General features: G+C 46.2%; 1 protein-coding gene, 1 long non-coding RNA gene and 1 other non-coding gene across 3 annotated transcripts; 2 read left to right on the top strand and 1 right to left on the bottom strand.

Annotated features, from left to right (window-relative positions):
- Nucleotides 1-1969: 1969 nt before the first annotated feature.
- On the bottom strand, nucleotides 1970-8156 carry LOC129529332 (uncharacterized). The gene is made up of 3 exons (XR_008674817.2): nucleotides 8008-8156; nucleotides 6547-6838; nucleotides 1970-4029 (listed from the first exon to the last, which is right to left on the bottom strand). It is a non-coding gene; the product is annotated as an uncharacterized lncRNA (long non-coding RNA).
- SOD1 (superoxide dismutase 1) lies at nucleotides 8063-17341 on the top strand. Its single transcript, XM_004062687.3, has 5 exons — nucleotides 8063-8455; nucleotides 12420-12516; nucleotides 15125-15194; nucleotides 15931-16048; nucleotides 17129-17341. Exons 1-5 carry the CDS (start codon nucleotides 8384-8386, stop codon nucleotides 17234-17236), a joined length of 465 nt encoding a protein of 154 aa, XP_004062735.1. The 5' UTR covers nucleotides 8063-8383; the 3' UTR covers nucleotides 17237-17341.
- On the top strand, nucleotides 12937-13113 carry LOC115931898 (small nucleolar RNA SNORA81). The gene has a single exon (XR_004068320.1). It is a non-coding gene; the product is annotated as a small nucleolar RNA SNORA81 (small nucleolar RNA).
- Nucleotides 17342-17987: the final 646 nt, after the last annotated feature.

The following is a 17987-nucleotide window of genomic DNA, read 5'->3' on the forward strand; positions in this document are numbered from 1 at the left end:
TCATACCTGTAATCTCAGCACTTTGGGAAGCCGAGGAGGTGGATCACCTGAGGTCAGGAGTTTGAGACCAGCCTGGCCATGATGGCAAAACCCTGTCTCTACTGAAAACACAAAAAATGAGCCGGGTGTGGTGGCAGGTACCTGTAATCCGAGCTACTTGGGAGGCTAAGGCAGGAGAATTGCTTGAACTTGGGAGGTGGAGGTTGCAGTGAGCCGAGATCGTGCCATTGCACTCCAGCCTGGGTGACAGAGCGAGACTCTGTCTCAGAAAAACAAACAAACCAAAAAAACAACTACCACAAACTGAGTGGCTTATATAACAGACATTGTCTCATAGTTCCAGAGGCTAGGAGAGATGAAGGTGTCAGCAAGGCTGGTTCCTTCTGAGGCTGTGAAGAATCTGCTCCATGCCTCTCCCCTAGCTTTTTGGGGTTTGCTGACAATATCCGGTGTTCTTTGGCTTGTAGAAGCACCACACCTATCTCTGCCTTTATATTCACATGGGGGTGTTCTCCCTGTGTGGTTATGTCCAAATTTCCTCTTTTGTAAGGACACCAGTCATGCTGGACTTAGGGGTTCATCCTACTCCAGTATGACCTTATCTTAACTAATTACATCTGCAAAACCCCATTTCCAAACATGGTCACCTTCCAAGTTATTGGGGGTTAAAACTTCAGGGCTGGGCGTGGTGGCTCATGCCTGTAATCCCAGCAGTTTGGGAGGCCGAGGGGGGTGGATCACAAGGTCAGGAGATCGAGACCATCCTGGCTAACATGGTGAAACCCAGTCTCTATTAAAAATACAAAAAATTAGCCGGGCGTGGTGGCGGGCGTCCCAGCTACTTGGGAGGCTGAGGCAGGAGAATGGCATGAACCTGGGAGGCAGAGCTTGCAGTGAGCCGAGATCGCGCCACTGCACTCCAGCCTGGGCGACAGAGCGAGACTCCGTCCAAAAAAATAAAACTTCAACATACGTATTTGGGGATGGGACACAATTCAACCCATAACACATCCAAATGTCCCTCAGCTTATGAGCGGAAAAACGATCTGAGATACAGTCTATCCATGTAACGGAATAGTATTCAGATATAGAAAGGCACAAATTACAGATAAGTGCTATAACATGAACTGAGCTCTAAAACATCATGCTAAGTACAATAGGCCAGATGCAAAAGACAGCGTATTGTATGATACTATTTACATGAAATGTCCAGAAAGGGCAAATTTATTGACAGAAAGCAGGTTAGTGGTTGCCTGCAGCTTGGGGTGGGAGAAGGGATTAAGCAAAAACTAGCATGAGGTAAGTTGGGCTGATGGAAATGTTTTAAAACTGCATTGTGCTGGTAGCTGTCAACTACATAAATTTACTTTAAAAATCATTAAAGTGCATGCTTACAAAGGATGAATTGTATGGTATGTAAATTGTATCTTAATAAAACTGTTAAAAAAAAAAAAACCAAACCAAACCTCCCAGGTTGCGGAGCAGCAATTTTTTTTAAAAGAACAATAACAATAAACCAATGCCTCTTTTTTTTTTTTTTTTAGGCAGGGTCTCACTCTGTTGCCCAGGCTGGAGTGCAGAGGTGCGATCTCAGCTCACTGCAACCTCTGCCACCTGAGTTCAAGCAATTCTGCCACCTCAGACTCCTGGGTAGCTGAGACTATAGGTGTGTGCTACCATGCCCAGCTAGTTTTTGTATTTTTTGTAGAGTCGGGGTTTCACCATGTTGCCCAGGCTGGTCTCAAACTCCTGGGCTGAAGTGATCTGCCCGTCTCCGCCTCCAAGAGTGCTGGGATTATAGGGCTGAACCACCATGCCCAGCCCCTTTCCTTAAAAACAGAAAGAAGTTGTGAAGCAGAATCATCCTGTCATGATAAAGGTATGACTAAATAACATTTACGTGAAAAACATGCAACTCATTAACTCTTCACAAGTGTAATGATCTCAAATAAAATATATTATCCTTCATCTCAACTTAAATATCAATCTTCATGCAATAAGTAAAATCTGCACTGATGAGACTTTTAAAACAGCAGCCCCACCACATATGAGGCCTATAACAAGCTTGTCCAACCCACAGCCTATGGTGCCTGTGGCCCAGGAAGGCTTTGGATGCAGCCCAACACAAATTCATAAACTTTCTTAAAACGTGAGATTGCCTTTGCGATTTTTTTTTTTTTTTTTTTAGCTCACCAGCTATCATTAATGTTAACGTATTTTATGTGTGGCCCAAGACAATTCTTCAAATATAGCCAATGTAGTACTGGTCCATGGCCCAGGTGATGGGGACCCCTGGGGTTTAAACTGCACAAACTTTAGGCATTATCATTTCAAGTTTAAGTCTCACCCAACTCCTACCCACCTAATAGGGTAGAGGTTCATTCAGAAAATTATGTGCCTTAAAGGGAATAGATAATTACATTTTTAAAAAACAACTTTGAGGCTGGGGGCGGTGGCTCATGCCTATAATCCTAGCACTTGGGGAGGCTGAGGCAGGTGGATTGCTTGAGCCCAGGAGTTCTAAATGAGCTTGGGCAACATAGGGAGACCCCATCTCTACCAAAAAATAAAAAAAATTAGCCGGGTGTGTGGGTGCTCACCTGTAGTCCCAGTGAGAGGTGACAGCGTGCTGGCAGTCCTCAGAGGCCTCACTCGCTCTCGGCACCTCCTCTGCCTGGGCTCCCACTTTGGCAGCACTTGAGGAGCCCTTCAGCCCACCGCTGCACTGTGGGAGCCCCTTTCTGGGCTGGCCAAGGCCGGAGCTGGCTCCCTCAGCTTGCAAGGAGGTGTGGAGGGAGAGGCACGAGCGGGAACCGGGGGTGTGCGGGCGCTTGAGGGCCAGCTGGAGCTCCACGTGTGCGTGGGCTTGGCGGGCCCCACACTCGGAGCAGGCGGCGGGCCCTGCCGACCCCACGCAATGAGGGGCTTAGCACCAGGGCCAGCGGCTGTGGAGGCCCCGTACTCGGAGCAGGGCCGCCTACCGGCACTAGGCTCGATTTCTCGCCGGGCCTTAGCTGCCTCCCCGCGGGGCAGGGCTCGGGACCTGCAGCCCGCCATGCCTGAGCCTCCCCCTCTCTGTGGGGTGCTGTGCTGCTGGAGCCTCCCCGACAAGCGCTGCCCCCTGCTCCACGGTGCCCAGTCCCATCGACGACCCAAGGGCTGAGGAGTGCGGGTGCACGGCATGGGAGTGGCAGGCAGCTCCACCTGCAGCCCAGGTGCGGGATCCACTGGGTGAAGCCAGCTGGGCTCCTGAGTTTAGTGGGGACCTGCAGAACCTTTATGTCTAGCTAAGGGATTGTAAATGCACCAATTGGCACCGTGTGTCTAGCTCCGGGTTTGTGAATGCACGAATCGACACTCTGTATCTAGCTACTCTGGTGGGGAGGTGGAGAACCTTTGTGTCTAGCTCAGGGATTGTAAACACACCAATCAGCGCCCTGTCAAAACAGACCACTTGGCTCTACCAATCAGCAGGATGTGGGTGGGGCCAGATAAGAGAATAAAAGCAGGCTGCCTGAGCCAGCAGTGGCAACCTGTTTGGGTCCCCTTCCATACTGTGGAAGCTTTGTCTTTCTTTGCAATAAATCTTGCTGCTGCTCACTCTTTGGGTCCACACTGCCTTTATGAGCTGTAACACTCACCACGAAGGTCTGCAGCTTCACTGCTGAAGCCAATGAGACCACGAACCCCCCGGGAGGAATGAACAACTTGAGACGCGCTGCCTTAAGAGCTGTAACACTCACCACGAAGGTCTGCAGCTTCACTCCTGAGCCAGCGAGACCACAAACCCACCAGAAGGAAGAAACTCCGAACACATCTGAACATCAGAAGGAACAAACTCCGGACACGCCACCTTTAAGAACTGTAACACTCACCGTGAGGGTCCGCGGCTTCATTCTTGAAGTCAGTGAGACCAAGAACCCACCAATTCCGGACACACCAGCTACTGGGGAGGCTGAGGTGAGGGGATCACCTGAATCCAGGAAGTCGAGGGTGCAGTGAGCCGAGATCACGCCGTTACACTCCAGCCTGAGTGACAGAGTGAGATCTTGTGTCAAAAAAACATAACAAAATAAAACAAGAACGTTGAATAGGCTGTGTGTTAATTCTGAGATGGAGTCCAGACTTAAGAATGATCCTGAGGCTTAGACCCATATCCAAGAGGACGATTCCAGCCTGGCACTTATAGGTTCTTCAGGCACTTCAGATGCACCCTGTCCTGAATTAAGCCCTTTGTCCTTGAACCTGCTTTCCTTGGTAAACAGCACCAAGGGGGCTAGAAACCTGGGGGCTGCCCTTACCTTCCCTCTCTCACCATGCACCTGCAATGGGTGGCTGGACTTGTGGTTGCATTTCCGTGATCTCCCAGCTTTCTTCCAGTGATGGCCTTAGGTGGGCTCTTATCCTGTCTCCCAAATGGCCTCTCTGCCTTGAGTCTCACCCCATCTGCTCTCAGTCCACCCACTCAGCTATTCCAGAGACCATTCTGCCTCCCTGTGGACACCCCTCTGGTGGCTTCTCATCTCTATCAGTTAGAAATTGCTTTTGACTGCATGTAACAAATCTGGTTACGCTATTTAACCAAATAAAGGTTTATTTTTCTCATGTGATGAAAAGTACACAGATAAGCAGCCTACTTCCATCGATAACCATTGAGGGTTTCTTATGACTCTTACAGCAATGAAATGTGTATTTACAGTATAAAGATATACAATTTTAAGGTTTTAATATAATTGGGCCTAAGCACAGTATTTTTTGTTTGTTTTAGTTTTCAACTGCCCAGGTGATTCTATTGTGCAGCCAGGGTTGATAAACACTGCATCTAGGCCCAGTGCCTTTGATTTTTAGCTGAGGTCTAGACAGAATTATTGAAACTGCAGTCCCAGCTACTTGGGAGGCTGAGGTTGGAGAATCGCCTAAGCCCAGCGGGGTGAGGCTATAGCGAGTCAAGACTGCACCACCGCACTCCAGCCTGGGCGACAGAGCAACACTCCATCTAAAAAAAAAAAAAAAATTCTGGTCTACCTTTTTGCCCACCTTTTAACCACAGAGGTCCCCAAACATGAATTTTCACTCTCAGGAAGGCTGGAATGACACATTACAAGCGGTTTAGTCATCTGCATGTGCCACCATCTGATTTGAGGCATCTATTCCTCCTCACCATCCCTGACAAAGTTGAACTGTCTACATGTGCCACATTCTCCTCTTTCTCTAATTCCTTCCCTCCTCCCTTTCTTCCCTCCCTCCCTCCTTCCTTTTTCTTTCTTTCTCTTTCTCTCTCTCTTTCTTTCTTTTTCTTTTTCTTTCTCTCTTTCTCTTTCTTTTTCTCTCTCACTCTCTTTTCTTCTTTCTGACAGGGTTTGCCTGTTCTGCTTCTTTAAACCCTGGGGTTCAAGTGCAAAGGTCCCTCTCATCTGATTTCCCTATTTTATTTTATTTAAGTTAGATACTCCACGATGATGACGATGATTATTGTTGAGACAGGATTTCATTCTGTTGCCCAGGCTGGAGTGCAATGGTGCGATCACAACTCACTGCAGCCTCAACCTCCTGGGCCCACGCGATCCTCCTACCTCAGCCTCCCAAGTAGCTTGGACTACAGGGGTGTACCACCATGCCCGGCTAATTACATGTGCCAGATTCAACCCACGTTGCAGGGTTCCAAACAACCAAGGCTCTATCATCCTGTCTTAACAAATATACCTTCATAAAGACCTGGAAGGCAGGTTGAAATGTGGAATTCTTGGACTTCTTTCAGTTCTATGTAGAAGGGTAGCAGTGGAGAGCCGGCTGCCTGCCCGCCCCTGACCTTTCCTCCTTTCCCCACCCCTGCTCCTTGTGGCACTGGGCAGGGCCTATGTTCAAGGCTAGCAGTGTACTCAACAAGGGACAGTCCCTGTGTGGCCTGTTCAGGATCCTATACACAGGCTCAGGGCTCTTTGGGCAGGAAATTCCAGGATCCTGGTACTCAAGTGGTGTTCTAAACAGTGGTTCTTGGCCGGGTGTGGTGGCTCACACCTGTAATCCCAGCACTTTGGGAGGCCGAGGCTGGCAGATCACTTGAGGTCAGGAGTTCGAGACCAGCCTGGCCAACATGGTGAAACCCCATCTCTACTAAAAATACAAAAACTTAGCCAGGCATGGTGTGCACGCCTGTAGCCCCAGCTACTCGGGAGGCTGAGGCAGGAGAATCACTTGAACCCAGCAGGCGGAGGTTGCAGTGAGCCGAGATCGCACCACTGCACTCCAGCCTGGGTGACAGAGTGAGACTCCATATCTAAATAAATAAAAACAGTGATTCTTAACTGGGAGTGATTTGGCAACGTCTGGAATTATTTTTGGTTATCCCAGCCTGGCAGGGAGGGACAGGGTATTACTGGCATCTAGCGAGTAGGGGCTAGGGATTCTACTGAACATCCCACAGTGTACAGGACAGCCTCCACAGCAAAGAACTGTCTGGCCCAAAATGTCCATGGTGCCCACATTTGATGCCCTGCATTAGGAAGATATAAATACTCTTAAATATCACAGAGTTAAAATCCTTACCCCTGTTCTAGCAGAGATGATATTCTTGGGGGGAGCATCTTCTTGGCTTCAACACATTCTTTTCTCCATGGGAGATGATGCCAGAAGAGGGACAGAACAGGGCCCAGTAAAGCATGGGGCCCGGGGCCGGGGACCCCCTTGTTCAGGTGTGATGACCGTCCTACGAAGGCACCACCCAGGCATCATTAGACCGTCTCAAAAGAAGAGTAATTCACTGTCCCAAAGCAGCTCTCTCGTGTCTGTGGTCGGCTCCCTTGGCAAGTTTACAATGAACTGAAATCTGCCGAACTTCCTGGAACCCAAAGAAACTTTAGCCTTGGGCAAAGGCCCTTTGGCCAGCATTTGCACTGTTTATGCAACCGTTTAGAATATACGAATTATCTGGAGGCTACTACCAAATACAACAGGCAAAACTGCAAATATGTATACTTCCTAGAGGATGATAAAAAAATGTGAATTGTGTTTCTCTGATACAGGATGCATCAGAGTCTGAGGGTCTAAATAGCGTACATAATAAATAAGCAAATAAATCGATAGTAGTGTACTCCCAACGAGGCTGGAATAGCTTCTATTGTTGTTTCACACTGGACTTCAATTAAGTCTCAGTATTTTGCCATGCTCAATATTAAGTACTAGGCTGGACGTGGTGGCTCATGTCTGTAATCCCAGCACTTTGGGAGGCCGAGGTGGGTAGATGGCTGGCTTGAGCTCAGGAGTTTGAAACCAGCCCGGGCAACATGGTAAAACCCCATCCGTACCCAAAATACAAAAATCAGCCAGGTGTGGTGGCACATGCCTGTGGTCCCAGGTACTTGGGAGGCTGAGGCAGGAGGATGGCTTGAACCCAGGAGGTCGAGGCTGCAGTGAGCTATGATGGTGCCACTGCACTCCAGCCTGGGTGACAGAGTGAGACCCTGTCTCAAAAATCAAATAAACAACCCCCTCGCCCCGGACAAAAGTAGTTTGCACTATTTTCTCATTTCACAATATGTTTTTGAAATATTTCCCTTGAAAGGTAAGTCATATTTATCATTCCTGTTGTATGGAGGCATCATAAATTATTTCACCATTCTACCCTCCTTGAGTGTTGTGGCCTTTAGGCCAGACAAAAACGCAGGCGATGCCTAGAAGCCAACTAGTTGCCGTTTGGTTATCTGTAGGGTTGTGGCCTTGCCAAACAGGGAAAATATAAAAAGAATACCGAATTCTGCCAACCAAATAAGAAACTCTATACTAAGGACTAAGAAAATTGCAGGGGAAGAAAAGGTAAGGCCCGGGATTGAGGTGTAGCGACTTTCTATACCCTCAGAAAACTAAAAAACAAGACAAAAAAATGAAAACTACAAAAGCATCCATCTTGGGGCGTCCCAATTTCTGAGTAACAAACGAGACGCTGTGGCCAAACTCAGTCATAACTAACGACATTTCTAGACAAAGTGACTTCAGATTTTCAAAGCGTACCCTGTTTACATCATTTTGCCAATTTCGCGTACTGCAACCGGCGGGCCACGCCCCCGTGAAAAGAAGGTTGTGTTTTCTCCACATTTCGGGGTTCTGGACGTTTCCCGGTTGCGGGGCGGGGAGAGTCTCCGGCGCACGCGGCCCCTTGGCCCCGCCCCCAGTAATTCCCGGCCACTCGCGACCCGAGGCTGCCGCAGGGGGCGGGCTGAGCGCGTGCGCGGCGATTGGTTTGGGGGCCAGAGTGGGCGAGGCGCGGAGGTCCGGCCTATAAACTAGTCGCGGAGACCTGGTGCTGGTTTGCGGCGTAGTCTCCTGCAGCGTCTGGGGTTTCCGTGGCAGTCCTCGGAACCAGGACCTCGGCGTGGCCTAGCGAGTAATGGCGACGAAGGCCGTGTGCGTGCTGAAGGGCGACGGCCCAGTGCAGGGCATCATCAATTTCGAGCAGAAGGCAAGGGCTGGGACGGAGGCTTGTTTGCGAGGCCGCTCCCGCCCGCTCGTCCCCCCGCGCACCTTTGCTAGGAGCGGGTCGCCTGCCAGGCCTCGGGGCCGCCCTGGTCCAGCGCCCGGTCCGGGCCCGTGCCGCCCGGTCGGTGCTTTCGCCCCCGGCGGTGCGGTGCCCAAGTGCTGAGTCACCGGGCGGGCCCGGGCGCGGGGTGTGGGACCGAGGCCGCCGTGGGGCTGGGCCTGCGCGTGGCGGGAGCGCGGGGAGGGATTGCCGCGGGTCGGGGAGGGGCGGGGGCGGGCGTGCTGCCCTCGGTGGTCCGTGGGCCGCCGCCGCGGGGTCTGTCGTGGTGCCTGGAGCGGCTGTGCTCGTCCCTTGCTTGGCCGTGTTCTTGTTCCTGAGGGTCCCGCGGACACCGAGTGGCGCAGTGCCAGGCCCAGCCCGGGGATGGCGACTGCGCCTGGGCCCGCCTGGTGTCTTCGCATCCCTCTCCGCTTTCCGGCTTCAGCGCTCTAGGTCAGGGAGTCTTCGCTTTTGTACAGCTCTAAGGCTAGGAATGGTTTTTATATTTTTAAAAGGCTTTGGAAAACAAACATACGCAACAGAGACCGTTTGTGTGACACTTTGCAGGGAAGTTTGCTGGCCTCTGTTCTAGGTTGTGATTGGACTGCAAGGGCAGAGAAGGTAGCCTTGAACAGAGGTCCTTTTTCTCCTCCTAAGCTCCGGGAGCCAGAGGTTTAACTGACCCTTTTGGGGATTTTTGAGGGCGGTGATCTTAACTTTGGGTGCACAGTTAGCTTATTTGAAGATCTTACTAAAAATACACCAGAGCCCAACCTCAGACCAATTACATCAAAACCTGTCCTAGTGCAGGGTGAGTATTGCTGTTTTTTAAAAGTTTCCAAAAGTGATTTTGATGTGCACCTACGGTTGAGAACTGTCGTTTGAGGACAGTGGGTGGGGTTTCGTATTTGGAAATTAGAAGACCTGGAGTTTCCATTACACCGAATTGGCACTTAATAACTGTTGTCGGAGCATTTCTTAAGCCACATTTTCGTAAAGTGGCTTTAAAATTGCTCTGCCAGTAGGCAGGTTGCTAAGATGGTCAGAGACAAACTTCTGAACGACTCTTGTAAAATATACAGAAATATTTTCAAAACTGTTAGAAGTAAAATTACAAAACGTGTTGCAAGGAAGGTGCTTGTGATAACACTGTCCCCAGAACCTTAGTGAAGTTACCAACTGGTGGAAAATTTTCTCTTGCGCTCGGCTTAAAAATCATGAGGGAATATTTACTATATGAATGAGATTCAGTCTTTAAAGGGGTTTACAGAAACGTGAGAGGACAGGAACAGTTAGTCTGTGTAAATGTCTGAAATGTATGCGAGGGAGATAATGAGTTTAGCCTTTTTCTTTAATAGGTCTCCAGATTTTCTGGAAAAGGTTCTTTGGCATTTGACTCCATTTTGCTGTTTCATTTGTCAGACTTCTTTTTGTCCCTCTTTACTTCTCCCCACATAATTCACCAGTACTAGTGTTTTGTTTTTCAGACCAAGTCTCGCTCTGTCGCCCAGGCTGGAGTGCAGTGGCGCGATCTCGGCTCACTGCAACCTCCGCCTCCTAGGTTCAAGCAATTCTCCTGCCTCAGCCTCCCGGGTAGCTGGGACTACAGGTGCGCGCCGCCACGCCTGGCTAATTTTTTATGTTTTAGTAGAGACGGCGTTTCACCATGTTGGCCAGGATGGTCTCGATCTGTTGACGTCGTGATCCACCCGCCTCGGCCTCCCAAAGTGCTGGGATTACAGGCGTGAGCCACCCCGCCCGGCCACCAGTGTTAGTCTTAAGACGCCTCTGAGGAATCCCTTCTCCCTGGCCATTGAGAATCCATGCATGAACCCAGGTTTCTGTCATTTTCCACCTTCCCTGAGCAGCTTGCGTAGTTCCTTCTTTTAAGCGCCTGACTTCGTTTTGTTTGGTGCCCGTTGTACCTGAGAATGAGCCTTGGATAGTGGAGCATTCCAGCTTTCCAGATATGCAGAGATAATACATTGGCTATAAACTACTTGGCTTGGCCTATTCCGTGTTTAAAATCTTGGACTCTTTGCTAGTTTTTACAAATCAGAATTTTTCACGTATTAATCCAGTTTTCCTAGCTTCTCTTGAAGAATTTTTGGAGATCTCTTCATACTGAGCCTTCCTTAGCCCAGGACAGTACTGCTGTAGCAGTTCATGTATTTTTTCGCTTCCCAGGCCTGTGTTATTCACTTAAGTTCATAGCCTGGTCCCTGTAGGGTTGTACCCAAGCACAGCTACTTACATGTCCCGAATGTATTACCGGTTAAATGGACGTTTCAAAGAACCTGCTGTTTTTGGCCCTGTGCTCTTGATAACAGAGTGTTTGAGGGACAGCTTTCACATTTGAGTTTTTCCAAAATTAAAGGTTATAGAAGAGTCACGGTATCTATTGTCAAAAAGAAAAGAATTTAAAAAGGCAGCAATTGCCAGGATACTTCATTTGAGCAATGGTATTTTCCAGTGGAAAGTCACATCTTAAGGGTTAATGCCCCTTAACTGTTGGCCGTATTTGAAAACAAACCAAGCTAAAAACAAGAGACACTGACATGTTGTATGACGGTGTGGTGTGGATGTTGTGTTTATTTTAGTCCTGAGATCTAGTTGTAACTTCCTTGATTTCTGTATGTAGCCACGGAGCACCATTACCTGTCACCATTACCTGAATGGCGATACTGCTTACTTTCATTTTGGTAGAGTGGAAAGGTTACCTAGGTTTCAGTGCTTGAAAAGATTTCAGAAAGCAGTAGTACCTCTGGTTAGACTAGAATCAGTCCTCTCCTGGGGGCCGTGGAATAGAATATTTTCTGACTGCTAATTAAAAATACCTGTGATAGCCGGGCGTGGTGGCTCACGCCTGTAATCCCAGCACTTTGGGAGGCCGAGACGGGTGGATCACGAGGTCAGCAGATTGAGACCATCCTGGCTAACATGGTGAAACCCCGTCTCTACTAAAAATGCAAAAAAATTAGCCGGGTGTGGTGGTGGGCGCCTGTAGTCCCAGCTACTCAGGAGGCTGAGGCAGGAGAATGGCATGCACCTGGGAGGCGGAGCTTGCAGTGAGCCGAGATCATGTCACTGCACTCCAGCCTGGGTGACAGAGCGAGACTCGTCTCAAAAAAAAGAAAAAAACTTATGATGGACACTTAAAAACACTCACTGAGTGGGGAGTGGAGAGCAGGGGTCCCAGGGTAGCCTGTTGGACATTTCCAGGGCGACTTTTTCTTTTTTTTTTTTTTAAAGTCAAGTGAGTATGCCATATGGAAAAGGGTGTATGTGGAGAAAAAGCAAGGGGCTCCAGAGTGTAGGGTGAGACATACACCTTTTGGGTTAAAAAGGCTGAGGTGGGAGAATGGCGTGAACCCGGGAGGCGGAGCTTGCAGTGAGCTGAGATCATGCCACTGCACTCCAGCCTGGGTGACAGAGCGAGACTCTGTCTCAGAATAAACAAAAAAGGTTTACATGTACATGTATATTCAACATGTACAAATATGACCTATTCAAAAGTATTTACTACATAAATAGGTACTTACATTACCTATTTACTGTAATAGTCAAAGCCTATGAAGTGTCTAACACTGATGTGTAGGTACTCACTTTGCTTGCCACTCTATTAGGTGCTTTTTATGTTATTTAATCACGAAGCCTGGCCACAGGGCGCTTGTGCATTGAGTGTGGGAACAAGATTACCGTCTCCCTTTTGAGGACACAGGCCTAGAGCAGTTAAGCAGCTTGCTGGAGGTTCACTGGCTAGAAAGTGGTCAGCCTGGGATTTGGACACAGATTTTTCCACTCCCAAGTCTGGCTGCTTTTTACTTCACTGTGAGGGGTAAAGGTAAATCAGCTGTTTTCTTTGTTCAGAAACTCTCTCCAACTTTGCACTTTTCTTTAATTAAAGGAAAGTAATGGACCAGTGAAGGTGTGGGGAAGCATTAAAGGACTGACTGAAGGCCTGCACGGATTCCATGTTCATGAGTTTGGAGATAATACAGCAGGTGGGTGTTGTGCTGTGCTGGTGACCCATACTTGTTCACCCTAGTTAGATAAACAGTAGAGTAGCCCCTAAACGTTAAAACCCCTCAACTTGTTTTTGTTTTTGAGAAAGGGTCTTGCTCTGTCGCTCAGGCTGGAGTGCAGTGGCGCTGTGCGATCACGGCTCACCTTAGCCTTGACCTCCCAGGCTCCAGTGATCCTCATGCCTTGGCCCGTAGCTGGGACTACAGGTACACACCACCATGCCTGGCTAATTTTTGTATTTTTTTCTAGAGGTGGGGTTTCATCATGTTGCCCAGGCTGGTCTTGAACTGCTGGGCTCAAGTGGTCTATCCTCTTCGACCTCCCAAAGTGCTGGGATTACATGTGTGAGCCACTGTGCCTGGGAAAACCCTCAACTTTTCTTTTAAAAAAAGAGGTCAACTTTATTGTATATAAGCACTGTGCTAAAATTGCAGGAACTGGGACCATATCTTGATTTTTGTAATAATGCCAGCAGAGTACACACAAGAAAAGTAACTGCACTAGATTGTGAAGACTGGGGTGGACCTGCTTCTGAAGGTCCAGTGCCCTTTGTCTTAAGATTTGGTGTAGTGTATCTTTAGAAACCAAAAAAAGAGAAGTCAAGTTAAAATATCTTTGAAGATCAACCTTAAGATTAGCCACAAAACTGGGCTTTGATACCTAGGTGTGGAAAAGAAAGGGAAAGAGTTGATGTTTTGTCTTACAGCATCATTGTAGAAGAGGATGTTTTTTTGTTTGTTTGTTTTTTTGAGACGGAGTCTTACTCTGTGGCCCAGGCTGGAGTGCAGTGGCGCGATCTCGGCTCACTGCAAGCTCCGCCTCCCGGGTTCACGCCATTCTCCTGCCTCAGCCCCCTGAGTAGCTGGGACTACAGGTGCCTGCCACCACGCCTGGCTAATTTTTTGTATTTTTAGTAGAGACGGGGTTTCACTGTGTTAGCCAAGATGGTCTCTCTCCTGACCTCGTGATCCACCCGTCTCGGCCTCCCAAAGTGCTGGGATTACAGACATGAGCCACTGCACCCAGCCAGAAGAGGGTGTTTTTTAAAGAAGGCAAATAGGAAGTAAAAACTTGGGCTCTTAACTTTTGTAATGATCCCAGGTGTTTGAGCTGGGGGTTGAGGGTGGGTGCCTCAAGCAAAGGGGCTGCATTTATTTGCATAATGCCATGTAAGAGTAGCTCTACACCCCAAACACAGGCTCCTTAGTGGGACCAAAGTATGATACAAACTGAAGATGGAATGCAGAGGATTACTGGTACTTTGGAATATGCTTTAAAAAAATTTTTTTTAAAGTATTTTTAAAAAAATCAGGCAACCCCTGAACCAGAGTAGGTTCAGAGAAACTGCCAAATTTTATTTTCTTAATTTGGGATTGGAAGCAAGTTAACAGAAGTTTATGAGTTAAGTTGCATTTAGTGATCTTTTGCCATATTTGAGTAATAATCTGATTTTTTTGTTTATAGATTTCTTCTTAAATTAACTTTATTCATCTTGCTAATTTAGTTTCAAATAGTGATTTGTAATGATCAGATTTGATCCATTTCTGTAATTGCTGAAATTCCCCCGAGTTGCTTTTAGGCTTTACCGCCTCTGGTCTGGGAGGTGATTGCTCTGCTGCTTCCTGTAACTTGCCTGCCTTTCTCCCTGTGTGGGACTCCTGCAGGTGAGAGCGCTGCTGAAGACAGCTGTGTTATGAAAGGGCCTCCTGTGCTGTCGAGGTTGTGCTCTGTGAATGTCATCCCCTGGTGCACAGGAGCACCTTCTACACAGGATACAGTTGGAATGCCACCCCCTCGAGTTGTGTAAGGCAGCAGCCTTGGCCCTTGCACATAAGATGCTGTTGAATATTCTGCCTGCACCAAGTAAAGGGCACAGATAGAACTGCTTGGCATATGCTGCTGGGGAGATGAGTTTTTTGTAAAGTATACTACGTTTTTTTAAGAATTTGGATCATAACCATGGGATTTTAATAATAGAAAAACTGTTGAAGATCAGTCTGGTCCCTTATTTTTACAGTGAAGAAGCCAAAGCCCAGAGAAGGGTGTTAACTTTACAAGTGTCAGACAGTAGTTAGAACTTGGTGGGAGTTTTTTTTTTTTTTTTTTTTTTTTTTTTTTTTTTTTTTTGAGATGGAGTCTTGCTCTGTTCCCCAGGCTGGAGTGCAGTGGTGCGATCTCAGCTCACTGCAACCTGTGCCTCCCAGGTTCAAGCGATTCTCCTGCCTCAGCCTACCAAGTAGCTGGGACTATAGGTGCGCACCACCACGCCTCGCTAATTTTTGTATTTTTTCAGTAGAGACAGGGTTTTGCTATGTTGGCCAGGCTGGTCTCAAACTCCTGACCTCAGATGATCCAGCCACCTCAGCTTCCCAAAGTGCTGGGGTTCCAGGTGTTAGCCACCATGCCTGGCCATAGACTTGTTTCTGTTCCCTTCTCACTGTGGCTGTACCAAGGTGTTGCTTATCCCAGAAATCATGATGCAGGTCAGCACTTTCTCCATGGGAAGTTTTAGCAGTGTTTCTTTTTAGAATGTATTTGGGAACTTTAATTCATAATTTAGCTTTTTTTTCTTCTTCCTGTAAATAGGCTGTACCAGTGCAGGTCCTCACTTTAATCCTCTATCCAGAAAACACGGTGGGCCAAAGGATGAAGAGAGGTAACAAGATGCTTAACTCTTGTAATAATGGCGATAGCTTTCTGGAGTTCATATGGTATACTACTTGTAAATATGTGCTAAGATAATTCCGTGTTTCCCCGACCTTTGCTTTTGAACTTGCTGACTCATCTAAACCCCTGCTCCCAAATGCTGGAATGCTTTTACTTCCTGGGCTTAAAGGAATTGACAAATGGGGACACTTAAAACGATTTGGTTTTGTAGCATTTATTGAATATAGAACTAATACAAGTGCCAAAGGGGAACTAATACAGGAAATGTCATGAATAACAGTACTGTCAACCACTAGCAAAATCAATCATCATTGTGAAACATAGGAAGCTTCTGTAGATAAAAAAAAAATTGATACTGAAAACTAGTCGAGACTCCATTTGTATGTGTATGTTTTCTGAAAGCCTTTCAGAAAAATATTAAAGGACAAGATTTTTATATCAGAGGCCTTGGGACATAGCTTTGTTAGCTATGCCAGTAATTAACAGGCATAACTCAGTAACTGAGAGTTTACCCTTTGGTACTTCTGAAATCAGGTGCAGCCCCATCTTTCTTCCCAGAGCATTAGTATGTAGACGTGAAGCCTTGTTTGAAGAGCTGTATTTAGAATGCCTAGCTACTTGTTTGCAAATTTGTGTCTACTCAGTCAAGTTTTAATTTAGCTCATGAACTACCTTGATGTTTAGTGGCATCAGCCCTAATCCATCTGATGCTTTTTCATTATTAGGCATGTTGGGGACTTGGGCAATGTGACTGCTGACAAAGATGGTGTGGCCGATGTGTTTATTGAAGATTCTGTGATCTCACTCTCAGGAGACCATTGCATCATTGGCCGCACACTGGTGGTAAGTTTTCATAAAAGGATATGCATAAAACTTCTTCTAACATACAGTCATGTATCTTTTCACTTTTGTTAGTTGCGGTTTCTAAAGATCCAGATAAACTGTACTTGCAGTTCAAATTAGGAAAAGCAATTTTATTGGACAATTACGGTGAAAATGAATTATTTTATCTAGGTCAGTTAAGAACACTGTTCTGCTGAGATGCAGTAAAAAGCAGGTTACATTTGACCATATTAGATCTGAGTTTGGAAAACAGAAGTAGTCTTTAGTTTTAAAATGGCCAGATTTTCTTGCCAGGATTGGGTTTCTCACTTGTTAAACAGAACATTTTGTTAGGTTTAAAACCTGGGATGGACTTAAGTATTCATGTTCATTCAGGACTGCAGGTTATCATGACTTGTTTAACTTGTGGGAAGCTGTTGTCCCAAGTTATCCTGGGGAACTGCATCTGGTTCATGCAAAACACCAAGTAGATAGGTTCTCTTTTACCTCCCCTTGAGGGCATTAACATTCAGTAGTCACTTCCATTCAGTTAACCCTTTATTTTTATGGTTTTCTTGAGGCATAGTTGTAAAGCAGAAAAATCATTTATAAAGGTTTGTTGAACAAAATTCAAAATACTGTTGCTAAAGTATTAAGATTTTTTAGGATTATACCTTAATTATAGGCCCGTCATTCATTTGGCATGAAATTTTGAGTTTTATTCACTTTCACTTTCCTTTTTTTCCAAAGCAATTAAAAAAACTGCCAAAGGAAGAGTGACTGCGGAACTAAGGTTACTGTAACTTACCATGGAGGATTAAGGGTAGCGTGTGGTGGTCTACAACAGTTATTTGGGTTTTAGTATTTCATTTAGACATAGCAACACTTACCTAATGTTTAAAGGTAATGTCTTTGCAACACCAAGAAAAAGCTTTGAGTAGTAGTTTCTACTTTTAAACTACTAAATATTAGTATATCTCTCTACTAGGATTAATGTTATTTTTCTAATATTGTGAGGTTCTTAAACATCTTTTGGGTATTGTTGGGAGGAGGTAGTGATTACTTGACAGCCCAAAGTTACCTTCTTAAAATTTTTTACAGGTCCATGAAAAAGCAGATGACTTGGGCAAAGGTGGAAATGAAGAAAGTACAAAGACAGGAAACGCTGGAAGTCGTTTGGCTTGTGGTGTAATTGGGATCGCCCAATAAACATTCCCTTGGATGTAGTCTGAGGCCCCTTAACTCATCTGTTATCCTGCTAGCTGTAGAAATGTATCCTGATAAACATTAAACACTGTAATCTTGAAAGTGTAATTGTGTGACTTTTTCAGAGTTGCTTTAAAGTACCTGTAGTGAGAAACTGATTTATGATCACTTGGAAGATTTGTATAGTTTTATAAAACTCAGTTAAAATGTCTGTTTCAATGACCTGTATTTTGCCAGACTTAATCACAGATGGGTATTAAACTTGTCAGAATTTCTTCAATTGTCATTCAAGCCTGTGAATAAAAACCCTGTATGGCACTTATTATGAGGCTATTAAAAGAATCCAAAGTCAAACTAAATTAGCTCTGATACTTATTTATATAAACAGCTTCAGTGGAACAGATTTAGTAATACTAACAGTGATAGCATTTTATTTTGAAAGTGTTTTGAGACCATCAAAATGCATACTTTAAAACAGCAGGTCTTTTAGCTAAAACTAACACAACTCTGCTTAGACAAATAGGCTGTCCTTTGAAAGCTTTAGGGAAATGTTCCTGCTTAGTCATTTTAGCATTTTGATTCATAAAGTACCTCCTCATTTTAAGAAGATATTACGATGTAAGAGAGCCATTTGATAACTTTTTAGTGAGCTTTAAAAGGCAAGTTACAGCCTCGGCTAGCTAGTAAGATTATCTACCTGCCAGAATGGCACAAATTCTACATTCAAGGGTAGACGCTGGCACAACCTACTTAC

The sequence above is a fragment of the Gorilla gorilla genome, chromosome 22 (assembly GCF_029281585.2).
Source record: "Gorilla gorilla gorilla isolate KB3781 chromosome 22, NHGRI_mGorGor1-v2.1_pri, whole genome shotgun sequence".
Taxonomy (NCBI): Eukaryota; Metazoa; Chordata; class Mammalia; order Primates; family Hominidae; genus Gorilla; species Gorilla gorilla.

Coding starts and splice junctions, on each gene's coding strand:
- SOD1 (XM_004062687.3), top strand. CDS start 8,384: ATGGCGACGAAGGCCGTGTGCGTGCTGAAGGGCGACGGCCCAGTGCAG. Junction 12,517..15,124: donor GTTTGGAGATAATACAGCAG/GTGGGTGTTGTG, acceptor TCCTGTAAATAG/GCTGTACCAGTGCAGGTCCT. Junction 15,195..15,930: donor GGGCCAAAGGATGAAGAGAG/GTAACAAGATGC, acceptor TTTCATTATTAG/GCATGTTGGGGACTTGGGCA.